Source organism: Bos indicus, chromosome 22, assembly GCF_029378745.1.
Source record: "Bos indicus isolate NIAB-ARS_2022 breed Sahiwal x Tharparkar chromosome 22, NIAB-ARS_B.indTharparkar_mat_pri_1.0, whole genome shotgun sequence".
In the NCBI taxonomy this organism is placed as follows: Eukaryota; Metazoa; Chordata; class Mammalia; order Artiodactyla; family Bovidae; genus Bos; species Bos indicus.
Window position 1 is genome coordinate 7303240 of NC_091781.1, and position 20677 is coordinate 7323916.

Genomic DNA, 20677 nt, shown 5'->3' on the forward strand with positions numbered 1-20677 from the left:
ACACGGTGCTTAGATGGTTCCAAATTTCCAAAGACGGTATCAAGTTTCTTCCAACACTCTTTTCTCTCCCAGAAATCCTCCTACTGGGACCCTCAGTCTTCTGCTCCAAGGGTTGAGAATCCACGATTATTTTAGAAAAACTTTCGTATTTCATTTATTTATGGCCCCGCTGCACCACTTGTGGGATCCCCATTCCCTGACCAGGGATCAAACTCTTGCTCCCTGCATCGGGAGTGTGGAGTCTTAACTGCTGGACCACCAGGGAAGTCCCCAGGCTTTATCATTATTCTGGCTTTTCCCTCCTGTTTCTAGAATCTCACGACTTCCTCATTTCACCAGAGCAATCTCAAGTAACTTCCTAAGAACTGGTACATGGGAAGGAAACTTCCTGAACCTTTGAATGTCTGAGTATGTCATATTTAGTTAGCAATTTGCATAGGTATAGAATTCTATGTTGAAAATCATCTTCAGGACTTCCCTGGTAGTCCAGAGGCTAAGACTCCCAACGCAGGGGCCCCGGGTTCAATCCCTGGCCAGGGAACTAGATTCCACATGCCTCATCTAAGAGTTTTCATGCTGAAGCTAAGACCCAATGCAGCCAAATAAATATTTTTCTAAAAAATCATCTTCCCTCAGAATGACCAGGGTGCTGTTCAGTGTCCTCTGTCACCTGGTGTGGCTCATGCCAAGCACCTTCCTGAAAAAGGTGACCAGCTTTTTCTCTCTGGAAGCTTGTAGGTTATTTATTCCCAATATCCTACATTTTTGTAAAGATGCATCTGGACACACATGGGTTTTACATTCATTGTGCTAGGCAACTCAGATATTCTTTTTTATTTTGGAGAAAGTTCTGTATTATTTCTTTGCTGTTTGCTTTTTCTCCATTTCTCCCCTTCCTTATGAGTAACCTGCACCTCCCAGATTATTCTTCTATGGGTCTCATCTTTCCTCTCCTGTTTCCATCTGTCTTCTCACTCTAATTTCTAGGATATTTTTAAAATTTCCGATAACTTTTTCTTGGTCTCCTTTATCAAAGTATTCTGTTCTTCTTTTATCGATGCCATATCTTCTCAGATATCTCTGAAGGATATACATTTGAGAAGGTTTGCTTTGTTCTGTTTAAGATCTGTCCTGTGGATTCTCTGTTGCCTTTAGGGTTACTTTTCTGTTTATTTCATCTTGGTCTTCCTCCTCCTGGTTGCAGTTTTTCTGGGTGTGCACAAACATGTGGCCATCATCCTTAGCTGTCTATTCACATTTAATGGTAATGCAAACGAATGCACTAGCATTTGCACACTCAGCTTCTTTGTGCCAGTCCTGTTATACGTACAGGAGCCAGGCTTGTCCAGTGGGGACCTCTGTTTTAGGATGACTTCGCAGGGAATCAGACATAACATGTGGGGTCTTTGCTCTGGGGCTATGCACTTTTTTTTTTTAATCCTACAATTTTCTGGCTGGTAGAAAGATGCTTCCCTGATGGACAGTTTATTGGAAAGTGGGGTGAAGGAGTGAAGGATATGACTGGAAATACGTAGAGTTTCATCAGCCTTCCCACCCTGCCACCCCTGCTTTTTAAAAATCTTCTGGCCATGATACACACAGCATGTGGGATTTTGGATCTTTGTTCCCTGACTAGGGATCGAACACCCACTCCCTACATAAGGAGTGCAGAATCTTAACCACTGGACCACCCAGATCTTCCATTTTCAGCTTTCATTTCCATCCTTTGTCTTACTTGTAGTTCCAAGACCCCAGCTCTTCTTGGTTCTTTATGGTCAATCTACTCCCTGTTCCCTGTTCCTATAACCCTCTTCCATGCTCACTGGGAACCTAGATTTCCTTATCTTACTTGTTCAGTCACCACTGCTCCATCTATTTTTGTTTCCCAGAAATCTGCTGAAATCTCTCATGCATGGACAGCTCCCTTCTTGTTGGCTTCATTTAAAATAAAAAATTCTTTTTTTTTTTTTTTTTATCATTAGTCACATTTTAGAAGGAAGAAGAGATAGATACATAGACAGGCAGCCATCTGGAGCTGGGAACCCTTGGTATTTCTAATATTCTATGAGTCTATGTTTCTGTGAAATTTAAAAGATCATGTTACAGTGAACTTTATGACTCACAGTAACACAAATGAGGCCAGAGTGACTCCTGATCTTACAGCAGGATGCAAGGTCTCTCTTCCCAGCTTTGCCTGAAGCCTAGATCATATTCTTTCTCTTCTGCCAGGTGACATACCGCATTCTCCCCCCAACATTCTGGCCAATAACAGCAGTCAGCACAGATCCAGAGGGGAGACCTGACAGCAGTCTGAGATCCCCTATTTACTTGTGCGAGGTAGGGCCACGACCCACCTAATTTCTAAAGCCAAGGTGTGGCCAGGGCCGCAACCTCTCTACCACACTGGATGAAAAAGTCAACTGCACAGACACTTTTATTCAACCTACACTCGGCTGACTTTGATGTGCCGGTTCTGTCATTTTATTTACTCCTTACATAGGCCCTCATAGCTTGTTATCGTATTTCCTCTTTAGAGATGAGACCGAGGAACTTGCTCAAGATTTCGGAAAGGGGCAAGGGAGGAGCCGGGACTTCGACTCCAAGTTTAGTGTTGTTCCTCTGGCTCTGTCTTTTTCGTTTTCACTATTGTTACTTATTTATTTTTTTGGCACGCTGGGTCTTAGTGGTGGCACTCAAGAATCTTTGTTGAGGCTTTCAGGACCTTTAGTTGCAGCATATGGGATCCAGCTCCCTGGCCAGGGATCGAGCCCAGGCTCCTTGCATTGGGAGCTCCGAGTCTGAGCCACTGGACCACCAGTTAAGCACACATAAAGACGAGATAATTTTATAATTTACTCCTGCCACTTACCAAAAGCACTTCTGGCATGGGCCAAATAGTAACAACAATTTTACTTACTTGTATATTATATTCAAACAGATATAACAGAAGTTATATAACCATCGCTTTTCAATATTAGGTATTGAATTATTTCCAGTTTTTGATACTATAAATAATATTGCAATGAACAACTTCTTGTCTATAATATTCCCCATGTTCAGAATTTTTAAAATAAAGTTCCAAGTGAGGGGCGTGCACGTGAAGTCACTTCAGTCATGTCCGACTGTGACTCCAGGTACTGTAGCCTGTCAGGCTCCTCTGGCCATGGGATTCTCAGGCAAGAATACTGGAGTGGGTTGCCATTTCTTCCTCCAGTCAAGTGAGGGGTCATTAGGTCAAATGATATAAGCATTTTATATGATTTTTAACATAAGGTGTGTCAGAGTTTTCACTAGACGTCTATACTTGTTTATGTCTTTCATCCAGTTATCTATTTGGATCTTGATTTTTTAAATCAGTAGGATGAGCTCATTATAGTCTCCATATTAAGCCTCCCTCTGTCTATCACATTTGCCACAACCTTTAAAAAAATTATTATAGAGAGTTTTCACTGATTATCATATAGCAAAATTCTAATCTTCTGTCCAAGTAACCAATGTGTCAGAAAAGAAATAAACATAGCAAAATAAACGTCTGAACCTTTATGTCTCCATAGTAATTTGTACTTTAATCATAGTTTTCAGACTGGTAAATATTGCTTCTTATCCTACTTATTTAGAGGGACAAACTCAACGTGGAAAGCTGCTCTTTTCCTAGTAGAATCCAACAGATGCAACAGTGACCAACTATTCTCTCCCTAAGATTTCTAATGTTTTTGTTCATTGATCTAGCAAACTCTCATTAAGAAAGTGACTGGGGAATCCACTGGGAGTCCAGCGTTTAGGACTCTGCACTTTTACTGATGGGGCCAAGTTCAATTCCCGGTCAGGAAACTAAGATCTGGCAAGCCACGGGGCACAGAAAAAAAATGAAAAGAAAGTACTTTGTGTCAGGTCCTGTGCTTGGTACTAAGGATAATAACAGCCCCAAGTCTAGAGTGCAGTGTGTATACACAAGTCATATTAACACTAGGAGAAGTTGTGTATTCAAGATTTCCACAGTGTAACTCAGTGGCGGAAAGCAAAGTGTGACTAAATCTGCAGAGAGACGACTCAAAGATGACTCCCCAGAGAAGCTAATGAGGCATGTCCTCATTTTCTAGGTGGATAAATGAGGGGCCGCTCTGTGCAGAGGCCAGGGGGTAGAAGAGGCACCTCCTGTACAACTTGAGGAATTTTCTGTACCTGTATCTTAAGGCTAGACAGTCATGTACAAGAAAGGGAGACCTGCATAGCACAGGGAACTATATTCAAAGCCTGTAATGTAGGAAAAGAATCTGAAAAAGAGTGGAAAAGAACTGAATCATCTTGTTGTACACCTGAACCTAACTCAGCATTGTAAAGTATGCTTTAAAAAATGGTTTAAATAAAAGGGAGAATGGAAAGATGAGGCTTGATGAAAATAGGGGTGGAGTCATGGAAGGCATCCTGACCAGATCAGGGTTTCAGAGAAATCACTTCGGAAGACAGACTAAAAAAGCCAGGTATGCAGGAAATGAATGGATTAATGCCACAGGAGTTTAGGCGATGCTTTAAAAGACTATCTGTTTGGATTAGCAGATGCAGACTATTATATGTAGAATGCATAAACAACAAGTCCTACTGTGTACCACTGGGAACTATAACCAGTATCCTCCGATAAAACCATAATGGAAATGAATATGAAAAAGTATATATCTACATGTATAATTGAGTCATTTTGTTGTACAGCAGAAATTAACACAACACCGTAAATCAACTGTGCCTCAATAAATTTTTTTAAAGACTAACGTTTATGAAGCAATATTGACATTGTCATCCTTGATTATCTGACATAAACACTGTGTTTCCACCAGCACCATGGATCATTAAGAGACAGCTGGTTCACCCACTGAACTAATGTCATTCTAGCCATAAACCAAGAGGACATTTAGCCAGTGTGACTGGTCCTGGGTCAAGGTTCAAATGTCATTAAGCTTCTGAAATACTGAAAATCACGTTGGCCATTCTCCCATGCCCCGTCACCACCCAGCCCCAATGCCACCCTCAAGGAATTCCAAGATCCACTCCAGTCATCAAGGTCAATCAACTACAACTTGATTAATTTCTACAGAATAACCCATCTTCAAAAAGTCAGCTGGACTCATCTTTGATAGAACCCCTATTAAGAACTGGAACAAAACTCTCATTCAAAAGCATACAAAAAGAAACTCACCACTGCCCCTCTCAGGAATTGGTAATGAGCAGGAGGGCGTTTACCCTACAGTCTTAGAGTTCACCCTCGAGGTCAAAGTGTTAACCAAGTTGGTTGAGTTTTACCCACAGCAAAGAGAATAGCTTTAAAAATGCAAATATCGAGAGCACTGCCCTGACTTAAAAGAGTCCTGTGCGGCCTGGAGGGCTGCCTGGAGCCTTCACTTCCACGTACAGGCTGGTGCAGCCCTCTGGGAAATTCCATCCCCGGGAGTCCACGTCAGTGAAAGAGACTGTCCATCTCCACCCAGCTTAGTCTTGAGATGGACTAAAGAAGAAACCCAGTCAACTTTTTAAGTCTTTGGTGAAGGAAAGAGGCAGGAAGAGGTGTATATGGGGATATTTATGATCCCGTTTCTTTTCCTCCATGCAAACAAATACTCTGAACACCATCTAACAAACCAGCTAGCTGAACATCTACAACGTCTCCTAAGCAAGAGCCCGCTTTTGAAGTTGTTCTTTTTTCTCTTCCTATACCTAAAATATCAACACAGAGAACGAGGGGAAAGACAACTAAATGTTACGTTGCAATCTATCTATCGTAAGCTACTGAATCACATAAATTTCTGAAGATTCGGTCTCCTTCACGAGTTCTTCTTACTGCGGCCGCTGGTTAAACACCTGGGATCCTCTGGATTTGTCCTTTGCTTGGCCCACTGCCCTTCCAGATCAGCTCTCCAGGTGCAATCTCAGCCTCTCCTGAACTTCACCCTCCGCCTCCACAATGACTGTGGAATCCATGTCTGTCCTGACGACTTCTTCCTGGAACTTTTCACTCTTAAGTGAGTTGCCTGCCAGACCTCCCCCAGTTGTCCCCAGAGGCATCCTGAGCATAACTGGCTTCTCTCCCCTACCCCACTTCCCACCTGCGTTTTCCTTGCAGCTCTCTGTCTTAGTTGCTAACCCCAATACCCATCCAGTTATCCAGCTAACGTTGTAACATGGACCAATTAATGACTCCTCATTCTTCCTCACACCTGCATTCGGCCAGTTGCTGCCGCTACTGCTGCTAAGTCACTTCAGTCGTGTGCGACTCTGTGTGACCCCATAGACGGCAGCCCACCAGGCTCCCCCATCCCTGGGATTCTCCAGGCAAGAACACTGGAATGGGTTGCCATTTCCTTTTCCAGTGCATGAAAGTGAAAAGTGAAAGTGAAGTAGCTCAGTCATGTCCGACTCTTTGTGACCCCATGGACTGCCGCCTACCAGGCTCCTCCGTCCATGGGATTTTCCAGGCAAGAGTACTGGAGTGGGGTGCCACTGCCTTCTCCGCAGCCAGTTGCTAAATCCTACCAATTCTGGGCTTCCCTGGTGGCTCAGATGGTAAAGAATCTGCCTGCAATGCAGGAGACCCAGGTTTGATCCCTGGGTCAGGAAGATCCTCTGGAGAAGGGAATGGCAACTCACTCCAGTAATCTTGCCTGGAGAATCCCAAGGGCAGAGGAGCCTGGTGGGCTACAGTCCATGAGTTTGCAAAGAGTCGGACATGACTGAGCCACTAACACTAACACTAACACTCACTTCCCTTTGTCACCAATTTTACCTCCCAAATATTTTTCAAATCAATTGCTCTCTCTCCACTCCCTACTGCCCGTGCCGTCATCTCATTCCTTGGTTACTTCAGCAGCCTCTAAACTCATCTCCTGCACCCAGAAGTGCCCCCAAGGATCACTCCCTCCCCAAGGGAGAGTCCTAGTAGTGCATGATCAGAGGTTTCTGTAAAATTTGCAAAGTAACACAATTTAACCACAAAAGGCTAAAACACTCGTCTTTTTCTGCTCCAGTTTTCTTGTCAAGCATGCTCTTAGGTGAAGGGGCTTTAGAGTGGGTACAGGCCTTGATTCAACCAAAGGAGAGTTGAGGTGGGGATTTATTTAATTTGGGTGGAAAATATATTTACCAGCTGCACTATCACTCCCATGAGTAGGCAAACTATTGCTAACAGATTATGCTGACCTGCAACATGACTGTGCTCTAAGGCATCCAGCCCCAGAAATATGTGGGTTGTGGAAGGGAAACAGGGTTTGAAATGTTATGCAGCCGGAACCTGTCTACATTTCTTCAAAATATTATCGCTCATGCTTGCAAGAACTTGAAAGACATCTTCCCAATTTGCATGACAATACTAAATAGTCATACAACACCATCGGTAACAAAATGTGAAGCTTTTCTTTGCTAAACTGTCAATACTGAAAAACAAATTTCTATCAACCACACTCAAGAGCCAATCTCACTAGAGAAGATTACAAACACTGCTGTCATTTGAAGAGACAATAAAACAGCATGAAGCCAAAAGAAGTTAAGGAAAGAAGGATGGCAGAGGTGCTTCAAGCAGTGGATAAATCAAAATATGTTTTTAGGTTTTGTGATGTTTCCAATTATTTTAATCTTTAAAACATTTTAACTTGCAATGATTAAAATGTTTTCATTGGAGTATAATTGACTTACAGTGTTGTGTTAGTTTCTGGTATACAGTAAAGTGAATCAGTAATGCTGTTGTTGTTCAGCCACTAAGTTGTGTCTGACTCTTTGTGACCCCATGGACTGCAGCACACCAGGCTCCTCTGTTCTTCACTATTTCCCAGAGTTTGCTCAAATTATGTCCATTGAGTTGGTGATGCTATCTAACCATCTCATTCTCTGCTGCTTTCTTCTCCTTTTGCCTTAAATCTTTCCCAGCATTAGAGTCTTCTCCAGTGAGTCAGCTCTTCACATCAGGTGGCCAAAGTATTACATCTTCAGCTTTAGCATCAGTCCTACCAATAAGTATCCAGAGTTGACTTCTTTTAGGATTGACTGGTTTGATCTGCTTGCTGTCCAAGGGACTCTCAAGAGTCTTCTCCAGCACCACAATTTGAAAGCATCACTTCTTTGGCGCTCGGCTTTCTTTATGGTTAAACTCTCGTATCCGTGCGTGACTACTAGAAAAACCATAGCTTTGATTATACAGATCTTTGTCAGCAAAGTGATGTCTCTGCTTTTTAATATGCTGTCTATGTTAGTCACAGATTTCCTTCCAAGGAGCAAGTGTCTTTTAATTTCATGGCTGCAGTCACCATCCACAGTGATTTTGTAGCTTAAGAAAATAAAATCTGTCTTGCTTCCATTTTTTCAACTTCTATTTACCATGAAGTGATGGAACCAGATGCCATGATCTTAGTTTTTTGAATGCTGAGTTTCAAGCCAGCTTTTTCACTCTCCTCTTATTCTCATCAAGAGGCTCTTTAGTTCCTCTTTACTTTCTGTCATTAGACTGATACCATCTGCATATCTGAGGTTTTGGTATTTCTCCTGGCAATCTTGATTCCAGCTTGTGATTCATCCAGCCCAGCATTTCACATGATGTACTCTGCATATACGTTAAATAAGCAGAGTGACAATATACAGCCTTGACATACTCCTTTCCCAACTTTGAACTAGTCAGTTGCTCCATGTCTGGTTCTAACTGTTGCTTCTTGACACCTGCATACAGGTTTCTCAGGAGACAGGTAAGGTGGTCTGGTATTCCCGTCTCTAAGAATTTTCCATAGTTTGGTGTGATCTACATAGTCAAAGTCTTTGGTGTAGTCAGTGAAACAGAAGTAGAGTTTTTCTGGAACTCCCTTGCAATCTCCATGATCCAATGAATGTTGACAATTTGATTTCTGGTTCCTCTGTCTCTTTGCTCGTACATCTGGGAGTTCTTGGTTCATGAGCTGCTGAAGCTGAGCTTGAAGGATTTTGAGCATCACCTTGCTAGCAATTGTGTGGTAGCTTTAACATTCTAAGGCATTGCCCTTCTTTGGGACTGGAATGAAAACTGACCTTTTCCAGTCCTGTGGCCACTGCTGAGTTTTCCAAATTTGCTGACATATTGAATGCAGCACTTTAACAGCATCATCTTTTAGGATTTGAAATACCTCAGCTGGAATTCCATCACTTCCACTAGCTTTGTTTGTAATAATGCTTCCTAAGGTTCACCCAAACTCACATTCCAGGATATCTGGCTCTAAGAGAGTAACCACAATATAGTGGTTATCCAAGTCATTAAGATCTTTTTTATGTATTCTTCTGTGTATTCTTACCACCTCTTCTTAATTTCTTCTGCTTCTGTTAGGTCCTTATCATTTTTGTCCTTTATTGTACCCATCCTTACATGAAATGTTCTCTTGATATCTCTAATTTGCTTGAAGATGTCTCTAGTCTTTCCCATTCTGTTGTTTCTCTGTTTCTTTGCATTGTTCATTTAAGAAGGCCTTCTTGTCCCTCCTTGCTCTTCTCTGGAACTCTGCATTCAGTTGGGTGTATCTTTCCCTTTCTCCTTTGCCTTTCCTTGCTCTTCTTTCCTCAGCTATTTGTAAAGCCTCCTCAGACAACCACTTTGCCTTCTTGCATTCTTTTTCTTTGGGATGGTTTTGGTCACTGCCTCCTGTACAGTGTTATGAACCTCCATCCATAGTTCTTTGGGTACTCTATCAGATCTAATCCTTTGAATCTATTTGTCACATCCACTGTATAATCATGAGAGATTTTATTTAGGTCGAATCTGAGTGGCCTAATGGTTTTCCCTACTTTCTTCAATTTAAGCCCGAATTTTGCAATAAGGAGTTTATGATCTGAGCCACAGTCAGCTCCACATCTTGTTTTTGCTGACTGTACTGAGCTTCTCCATCTTTGGCTACAAATAACATAATCGGTCTGATTTCAGTATTGACCATGTGATGATGTCCATGTGTAGAGTCATCTCTTGGGTTGTTGGAAAAGGTTATTTGATATGACCAGCATGTTCTCTTTCCCTTGCCCTGCTTCATTTTGTACTCCAATACCAAACTTGCCTGTTATTCCAAGTATCTTTTGACTTTCTACTTTTGCATTCCAATCCCCTATGATGAGAAGGACATCTTTTTTTAGTGTTAGTTCTAGAAGGTGTTGTACGTCTTCATAGAACCTGTCAACTTCAGCTTCTTTGGCATCAGTGGTTGGGGCTTAGACTTGGATCACAGTGAGGTCGAATGGTTTGCTTTGGAAATGAACTGAGATCATTGGGTCGTTTTTGAGGCTGCATCCAGGTACTGCGTTTTGGACTCTTGTTGACTGTGAGGACTACTTCATTTCTTCTAAGGGATTCTTGCCCACAGTAGTAGACCTAATGGTCGTCTGAATTAAACTGGCCCGTTCCCGTTCATTTTAGTTCACCGATTCCTAAGATTTCGATGCTCAATCTTGCCATCTCCTGCTTGACCATGTCCGCTTTACCTTGACTCATGAACCCAAATTCCAGGTTCCTATGCAATACTGTTCTTTACAGCATCGGATTTTAGTTTTACCACCAGATACATCCACACCTGAGCATTGTTTTCGCTTTGACCCAGCCGCTTCATTCTTTCTGGAGCTATTGGTAATTGCCCTCTGCTCTTCCCCGGTAGCATATTGGACACCTCCTGACCCAAGGGACTCGTTTTCCAGTGTTATGTCTTTTTGCCTTTTCATACTGTTCATGGGGTTCTCCAGGTGAGACCCCCGGAGCGGGTTGCCATTTCCTCCTCCAGTGGACCATGTTTTATCAAAGCTCTTCACTATGACCTGTCTGTCTTGGGTGGCCCTGCATGGCATGACTCATAGGCTGTGATCTATGAACTGGGATCAGTTATGCATACACATATATCCACTCTTTTTTTTTTTTAGATTCTTTTCCCATTGCTGAGTTTTGAGTAGAGTTCCCTGTGCTATACAGCAGGTTCTTATTAGTTGTCTATTTATATATAGCAGTGTGTATACCTTAATCCCAATCTCCCAATTTATTCATCCCCTCTTATTCTCTGGTACCCATAAATTTTAATGATTTGTTTTTGCTCATTTAAATATACATACGCTTTTCATGCCTCATCCGATACCCACTCTGAAATGTATATCTATGTCACCTGGCTTTTTCAGCAGCATTAATGTCCTTGATGAAAGAGAAGACAGCATCACCTGTACATTACGGGAAAAGTGTGGCGGTGACGGTTCACACTGGATGGGGAGAAGAGATGAGGGTGGAGACAGAGAAGTGCAGACAGTTAAAGGTCCAGTTGAGGCTGAAAGTACAAATCCCTGTTCCAGCCAGTCGACACTGATGCTCACAATCCTCCTGCCTGTTTCCAGGGCCAGACTGTGACAGCAGAATGGCCCAGGCTGGTGTATGGGGCATGGACCCTGAACAGCAGCAGAGAGAGCTATGCAGGGCGACAGTGACTCTAACAGCCAGCAATCACAAGGCCAGGGAAGGTCAAGAAAATGTGAGGGGCTGCAGGAGTGGGGAAGAGGCAGAAAGCAGCAACTAAACGTATAGGAGAATAAGAGCATGAGGTTGTGATGAGGCCAAAGATAAGACGACGTTTCGTGCAAAAAAGCACATGTAAATATCTGTTTTTAAGTTTGATTTGCATTTTTTTTTCTTGTTAGGCATAGAAAAGTTCATTATTTCAGAAAGAAAAGTATTCTAAAAATAAGCCTTTCCAGCAATACCACTGCAAGGTATGTAGCCAAAAGAATGGAAAGCAGGACTTGAACAGATATTTGTGCCCTGATGTTTAATACAGTGTTATTCAAAATAGCCAAAAGAGTGTCACACAATTCAAAGTGTCCATCAAGAGATGAATGAAATGAACAGATAAACTGGTACACAAGTTTTCCCTTCGTATCTGCAGGGTACTGCGACCAGGACTCCTGCAGATGCCAAAATTCCAGGATGTTCAAGAAATTTGAGTATATCTGCATATGTCCTGTGCACATTCTCCCATATACTTTTTCTAATAATTAAAAAAATTTTTGGCTATGCTGTGCGTACTTTTCTCTAGTTGTGAGTGGGGGCTACTGTTCACTGCAGTACACAGGCTTCTCACTGCAGTGGCTTCTCTTGTTGCAGAGCACAGGCTCGAGGGCATGTGGGCTTCAGCAGTTGTGGTAAGTAGGCTCAATAGTTGCCACTCCTAGGCTCTGGAGCACAGGCTCAATGGCTGTGGCACACGAGCTCAGTTGCTCCAAGGTATGAGGGATCTTCCCAAACCGGGGATCATACCTGTGTCTCCTGCTTTGGCAAGTGGATTCTTCACCACTGAGCCACCAGGTCAGCCCTCCCATATACTTTAAATCATCTCTAGGTTACTTATAATACCTAATATAGTGTAAATAGGAGAAGGCAATGACACCCCACTCCAGTACTTTTGCCTGGAAAATCCCATGGACGGAGGAGCCTGGTAGGCTGCAGTCCATGGGGTTGCTAGAGTCGGACACGACTGAGCGACTTCACTTTCACTTTTCACTTTCATGCAGTGGAGAAGACAATGGCACCCCACTCCAGTGTTCTTGCCTGAAGAATCCCAGGGACAGGGAAGCCTGGTGGGCTGCCGTCTATGGGGTCGCACAGAGTCAGACACGACTGAAGCGACTTAGCAGCAGCAGCAGCGGCGGCACAGTGTAAATGCTATGTAAATAGTTGTAAATACAATGTAAATGTCATATAAAAAGTTGGTGCTATGCAACCACCTCAAGTTTTGCTTTATGGAACTTTCTGTTTTTGTTTTTTTTTTCCCCTTAATCTGTGGTTGGTTGAGTCTGCAGATGTGGAACCCACAGATATGGAGCATTGACTGTATATATACCATAAAGTATTATTCACCATAAAGAAGAAACTAAATTCTGACACATGCTATAACATTGCAGAATCTTGAAAACATGCTAAATGAAATAAGTCAGTCACAAAAGGAAAATACTGTATGGTTCCACTTCTGTGAAACATCTAGAATATGCAAATTCACAGCGGCAGAAAGTAGACCAGAGCTTCCCAGTGGCTGAAAGGGGGCTGTAATGGGGAGTTATTGCATAACAGCGTTTCTGTCTGGGCGAATGAAAAGATTTCGTGACTAGATAATGGCCATGGTTACACCACGTTATGAATGAAATTTATGCCACTGAACTTTTAACCCCTTAAAAGTGATTAAAATGCCAAATTTAATGTTATATATATTTTATCACAATTTAAAAAATTAATGTACAGAATCCATCGAATTGTGTACTTTAAATGGGTGAAGTCCACAGTATGTGATTTATATCTAAAGAAATCTGCTAAAAAATAAATAAATAAATCTGAAATGGTTTGTGAGATGAAGCAACAGAAATAAGTCCACAGGCACTATAACATTAATAAAATCCTGGAAATCAGTCAATAATTTAAAAAGGAAAGTACAATGGAATATTCATGTTCAATTTAAGGAGACGAAATAAATTAAATATAGTATATGTGGATGCATGCATTTGTGGTAAAATCACAAAATGTATGTAAGGATAAATACCATTCCCTCTTCCTCCATCTGAGGGGGGAGGGCAAGAAACAGGAGATAGAGCCAGATTTATCTGCATTGTATTATTTTCTTAAACAATTAGAAGCAAAGATTTCATAATAACCTGTGTTATATCTAGGTATTGGGTACATGAGTGTCTGCAACGTTATATATTAAAAAAATTTCAAGATGTTATATTTTGAAGACAAATATATATCATAATATTTCTCATGAAGAAATAAAAGACTCCATTTATAGTAACATTAGAATTAGGAACACAGAATACTTGAGAATAAACATATTCAGAAATGGACAGGGACTATTTTTTTTAAGAAAACTTTAAAATAAGGACATCAGAGAAGACTTGAATAGACAGAAAACCATTTTCTTGGCTAAGTCTCAATACAGTAAATATCACCCCTAATTTGATGTATAAATTTAATACAAAACTAATTAAAACATCAACAAGTATCTTGAGTTTTTGTTTTGAAGTTGATAGAATAATATGAAAGTTTATAACAGTTGGGGAAATTCTGAAAGACTATAGATGGAAGACTAGGACTTTCCAGTGGCTAAGACTCTGGGCTTCCACTGCAGGGGGTGCCCAGGTTCGACCCTTAGTCGGGGAACTAGATCCCACATGCCATAACTAAAGATTCCACATGCTGCAACCAAGACCCGGTGAAGCCACATTAATTTAAAAATTTTTCAATAAGTAAAATAAAAGTTCAAAATAATCTAAATGCCCATCAATTAGAAATGGTTTAAGTAAATGGCAGTAGATCTAAACAGTATAATAGCATGTAGCTGAGTGCATGCTACATGTACAATAGCATGTGATGATCTCATTACAGAGAATGAGATCATTTAGGTTAAGAAGGCTCACTAAACAGAACACCTGATGTCATTCTTGCCCAAAATACCAGTAAAATCTCAGTGAACAGATTTTTGTTTAAGACATAAATACACAGAACTGAAGGACAGGACAGGAGACAACAGCAAGAAAATTTTGGAAGCTGGAAAACGGACAAATGAATGGCGAATCAGTAGTAAGAAAGGCAAAGAGAACGGGAGGAAACTAAGAACCAATTCAATTTGGTTCTGAAGAATTACTAAAAGGCTCGAAACTGGCAGCACCAGGTACGTCCGAACCTGGGAGGCACAGGTGCTTAATTAAATAAGGAGCCTGATCCACAGATTTCTTCTTCTCCAAGCTAAGGGTTCTTAAACTCTAGTGCATGTCAGCGTCTCCTCTGACTGTAAAATCCTGGATTGCTGGCTCTACCCACAGAGCTTCTGATTCGGTGGAATTAGAATTTCCATCAAGTTACTAGGTGGTTCTGATGTGCTGGTATTTGAGAAACACTGCTCTTTGTATGCAGTGCCCTCTCCCACCTGGGACTAGAGATTTATTTTCTGGGGAGGAGAAAACATGGTCTTTGGGTTCCTGGTTAACCTGTAGAGTTATGGACATGTGGAGCATTTTAAAAGGGGAGTCTGTGATCATGTACAAAGTAAAAAGTAACTACCGCCACCCCAGCCCTGCGCCAGGGTGCAGAATGCTGGCAGCCAGCAGCTTACTCCAGGCAGAAAATCAGAAGACATCTTTCTTGAAAATCTTAACAGTCATAGAGGAAACATTTAAAGATACTGATATTTGGTAATTTTATATAATTAAACAAAATTAGGTCAAAAAGGGAAAAAACAACCTCTATAAATAAAAAGACCCTTAAAGGAAATAAATGAACCTGTTGGACTAGCAGCATAACCAAAAGTTACCTGTGGTTACAATGAGTGTTGACTGCGACAAGTCTGGCCCTGACTGTAGGGGGATGCGACGGTTTTAATAATATGCCCACAAATTCTCTGATCCTCTTCCCCTCAATAAGTGGAACTTAGGCCCCGTGAAGATGGCCCAGACTTAGTAACTGGCTTCTGGAGGAAAGAATGTGGAAAAGGGATGGAATGTCATTCTTTGTTTAGGTAATTCAAAGACTGCAACTTTGGGAGTTCAGTGATTCAGTGATTCCCTGGGAGTTCAGTGATTCAGTGATTCCCTGGGAGTCCACTGGTTAAGACTCCATGCTTCCACTGCAGAGGGCATGGGTTCAATCCCTGGTTGAGAAATAAGATACCATTTTTTTTAATAAATTAAAAAAATTTTTTTAAAAAGACCGCAACTCTCATCTGGAGGTGCCCGCTCTCCCACAGACCTTTCACTGTGGGGGAAGGCACATCGTGAGCCACCTCATGGAGAGTCCTACATGGCAAGGAACTTTAGTGACCTGCCCTTAGCCGTGTGAGAGGGACCTTTCAAAGCGGAGCTGCTGGCAATGTAAGTAGTTGCAGCCACTATGTCTCCATGGAGGTTCCTCAAAAAACTAAAGATAGAGCTGCTATATGATCCTGCAATCCCACTCCTAAGAACATATCTGTAATTCAAAAAGACACAGGCACCCCAGTGTTTGTAGCAGCTCTGTTCACAGTAGCCAAGACATGGAAGCAACCTAAATGCCCACTGACAGATGAATGGATAAAGAAGATGTGGTACGGATATACAATGGACTATTACTAAGCCATAAGGAAGCATAAAATTATGCCATTTTGTAGGATGGACCTACAGATTATCATTCTACACGAAATGGAAAGAGAAAGAGAAATGCCATATAATATCACTTATATGTGAGATCTAAAAATTGGTACAAATGAACTAATTTACAAAACAGAAACAGACTCACTGACATAGAAAACAAACTTACGGGGACTTCCCTGGTGGTCTAGCAGTTAGGAATCTGCTGGCCAATGCAGAGGACATGGGTTGGATACCTGGTCCAGGAAGACCCCACATGCCTTGGAGCAACTAAGCTCAGGTGCCACAACCACTGAGCCCACTCTCTAGAGCCAAGAGTCACAACTGCTGAAGCCTGTGCTCCACGAGGAGCGAAGCCACCACAGTGAGAAGCCTGCGCACCACAGCGGAGGGCAGTCCCCGCTCGCCACAGCCGGAGAAAGCCTCACGCAGCGAAGAAGGCCCAGGGCAGCCCAAAGTAAATAACACAAGTTAAAAGAAAACAAATTTATGGTTACCAAAGGGGAAAAAAGGCAGGGGAGGGATAAATTAGGAGTTTGGGATTACATATACACACTACTAAGTTATGACCAACCTAGACAGCATATTCAAAAGCAGAGACATTACTTTGCCAACTAAGGTCCGTCTAGTCAAGGCTATGGTTTTTCCTGTGGTCATGTATGGCTGTGAGAGTTGGACTGTGAAGAAGGCTGAGCACCGAAGAATTGATGCTTTTGAACTGTGGTGTTGGAGAAGACTCTTGAGAGTCCCTTGGACTGCGAGGAGATACAACCAGTCCATTCTGAAGGAGATCAGCTCTGGGATTTCTTTGAAGGGAATGATGCTGAAGCTGCAACTCCAGTACTTTGGTCACCTCATGCGAAGAGCTGACTCATTGGAAAAGACTCTGATGCTGGGAGGGATTGGGGGCAGGAGGAGAAGGGGATGACAGAGGATGAGATAGCTGGATGGCATCACTGACTTGATGGACGTGAGTCAGGAGTCCAGGAGTTGGTGATGGACAGGGAGGCCTGGCGTGCTGTGATTCATGGGGTCGCAAAGAGTCGGACACGACTGAGTGACTGAACTGAACTGAACTGATATATATATAATAGATAAATAGCACCGGGAACTATGTTCAGTATCCTGTAATAAACCATAATGGAAAAGAATATGTGTATGTATGTATAACTGTACACTTTGTTGTACACGGGAAACTAACATAATATTGTAAATCAACTATACTTCAATTTAAAAAAAAAGAAAGAGAGAAATGGATCCTTTAGCCCCACGCAAGTCTTTAGAGTCTGCTGCTTGGCCAACAGCTTTCACTGCAGCCTCAGGAGAATTCATGAGCTAGAACATACAGCTAAGCCACCCTATATTCTTCACTGTCAGAAACTGTGAGATCATATATATATTTGGCCATGCCACGAAGCTTGTGGGATTCACCAACTAGGGACTGAACCTGGGCCATGACACTGGAAGCCCAGAATCCTAACCAGCAGGTAACCAGGGAACTCCTAACATCTGTTGTTTTAAGCCACTAAGTTTGTGGGTAATTTGTTGCATAGCGATAAACTGGGGAGAAAACAAATCTCTCTTGAAGATTCACATCCACAACTAGCCCACTACTAAAATACACACCATCCAGAGCATGTAAGTCAGGAGGGATGTAATTGAAGTTAACGTGAGATAAAGTTCTGGTTATAGGAAGGAAGTAAAGATATAGATTAATTTTAAATTATTATAAATTCAAACTGAATGTTAAAGTTTTTTGAAAGCCAGATATAAAGGAGTGCATATTGTATGAACCCATCTATATAAAGTCAAAAAACAAGCACAGCTAACTTGTGGTGATCAAGGTCAGGGGAAAGTCAGTAATTAGAAGGAACACGAGGGAAGCTTCTGAGGGGCTGTGTGTTGGTTCCAGGAGTCTGTGTTTTATAAATTCACTGAGCTCTACATTAAAGAGCTGTGCTTCTCTGGGGAGGGTGGGGTGCGCATACTTCACACTTCATCAGGTAACCCCTAAAGAAACGAAAATACAGACGATAACATCCAAATTAGGGTGTGGAGGGGGCGGTGATATAAGAAAACAAAAATAAACAGTTCAAAAGAAAGTAAGAAAGGAAGACGAAACAGAAACGGTAGGCAAGTACATAATTACAAGATGGCTGAAATGAATCGATGTGTATCAAGAATTATAATGAATGATGATGAGCAGGTGCACCAGTTAAAAGACAAAATGTCCAAACGAGATTTTTTTAAAAATCCAGCTATATCCTGTTTACAAAGGATGTATGTTTTTATTTTATTGTTATTGAAGTAAAGTTGATTTACAGTGTTGTGTTAACTTCTGCTGCACAACCAAGTCAGTTATACACTCATACATTATTTTTCATTATGGTTTGTTACAAAGATATTAAATCTCGTTCCCTGTGCTCTACAGTAAGAAAGGAAGACCTTGCTGTTTATCCACGCTATGTACAACAGTTTCTCTCTGCTAACCCCACGCTCCCAATCCGTCCCTCTCTCCCTTGGCAGCCACAAGTCTGTTCTCTATGTCTGTGAGTTTGTTTCTGTTTTGGGACAGAGGTTTTGGGGATGATTTTTAAGAAAGGATATAGAAGGATATCTTTCACAGGTACAAAGATACACCAGGTAAAAGATACACCAGATAAAAGAAGGCAGGTAAGTATATTAGTATCAGACATAACAGATTCTAAGGCAAAAATCATTATCAGAGATAGTTTCCATATGATACAAAAAGATTTAATTCTCAATTTGCATTCTAATAATATGGCCTCAAAAACTGACAGAACTACAAGGAGAAATATATAAACACAACTCTCTCAATAACTAATAGAATAAATTAACAAAAATTAGGAAGGACATAAAAGATATCAATAGCACCATTAATGAGCTTAATCAAATGAACATGTATACAGATTATAGCCAACAGTTATAAAACATGCAGTCTTTTCAAGAATATATGAAGTATTTGTTCATATTGGTATAAGCCAGGCTGTATGAGGAGGTTCAATAAATTTCAAGGGATTGGTATTATACTCAAAACATTCTCTAACCAGAATGCAGCTATGTGAGAAACCATCAGACTAGAAAAATACTTGTGTTTAATATTTTAAAACCTCACTTCTGAACATTTGAAGGGCCAAAGAGAAGTCAAAATAAGCATGTTTAAAAGCAAATAATAATAAATATATTATATATCAAGACTTACGAGATGGAGCCATAGCAGTACTTGAAGGAAAGGTACAGACTTGAGTATTTATATTACAAAAGAACAAAGTCTGGTTTAAAAAGCTAAGCTTCAAATAAAGGAAGGAAACAATAAGATAGGAACAGAGAGCTTTGAAATGGAGAACAAATGTACAAGACAGAACTTGGGAGTCATCACTCTAAATTCTAGAGATTAAACCCACAATAAAAATTACACGAGCAACATTCTAACCACACATCTGAAAATGCAGATGAAATGAACAAACCCTGAGTAGTTAGGTATTGACTCGACTTTTTAATAGGCTTAAAGTATTTCATAATATTAACGTTAACACTTAGGCATAAATTGAGACTATGTTGAAAACAAAAAAAAAGTTTATACCATTTATAGGCAGAAAACCTTTGTTTTTTAACTTCAAAACGCAGGTGACTGAGCAGAAAAACTGTGGGTTTTTTTTTAAAAGCCACACAGAGACAGGAAACCCCACCTGGGTGCGTTAGATGCTTCAAAAGGTCACAACGCTAGCAGGACTAAATGTTCAGGTGTCAGGCCAGGAGGAAATAGCAATCACTTGCTCCAAAGCAGAAAAATGAAGCTCTGCTGACAGCTCACACTTGCCCTGTGTTCACGATACCCATAGATTTTCTCTCCCGCACACTTCAGCTATTTATGTGGACACACATTTATACCTTTAGTATAAATAATAGTAATGGCTAACACTTACTGGACAGCGTATGTGCAAGGGCTATTCCTGAGGCTTTACCTATGTTCTCTTTAATCTTTACAACACAACCGCGTGCTGTGGCCTGACTTGCTGACAGGCTCCCTCTTAACTGGGTGGGGCCAGGACTTGAGGTCAAGTCTAGCTGATGCCTCCGTTCATCCATCCTTTTACACACAAAGGCTGCAGGAAGATGTCTACAGAGCATCCTGAGTCCCAGGCAGGCTTGGTCCAAGACCAGCCCCTGGAGCATGTACAAAGCACTCACCTTCTGAATAATATCCCGCAGAGCAAAATACTTCTCAGTGAGGTCCCCGGCCTCGCTCAGGGGGGCATCATAGTCGTAGCTGGTGGGCTGTGGTTGGTAGGGTATGTTGGCTCCTGGAAGACAAAACCATGCCGCTAGTTACTACAGAAGGCCTTCTCCTGTGAGAAGTTCTCATGGATTTGTGGAGGTGGTGAATAAAGAAGCACATTACAGCCAACTGTTAAGTGACACAGAGGTGGCCCTCCAGATGCAAGTTTCTTCCTGCAGGTGGCCCTCACTAAGCACCTTGGTGTCTACAAAGGACTTTCCCCATTTACTCTCTCAGCAACCCCAGCAGATATCCCTG

General features: G+C 41.5%; 1 protein-coding gene across 1 annotated transcript in view; it reads right to left on the bottom strand.

Moving 5' to 3' along the window:
• GLB1 (galactosidase beta 1) overlaps window positions 1-20677 on the bottom strand; it is a 104064-nt gene that overhangs the window by 35308 nt on the left and 48079 nt on the right. Inside the window, exon 10 of the mRNA XM_019984740.2 lies at window positions 20332-20444. Within this exon, the coding sequence (XP_019840299.2) occupies window positions 20332-20444 (113 nt within the window). The remainder of the gene's footprint in view (window positions 1-20331; window positions 20445-20677) is intronic.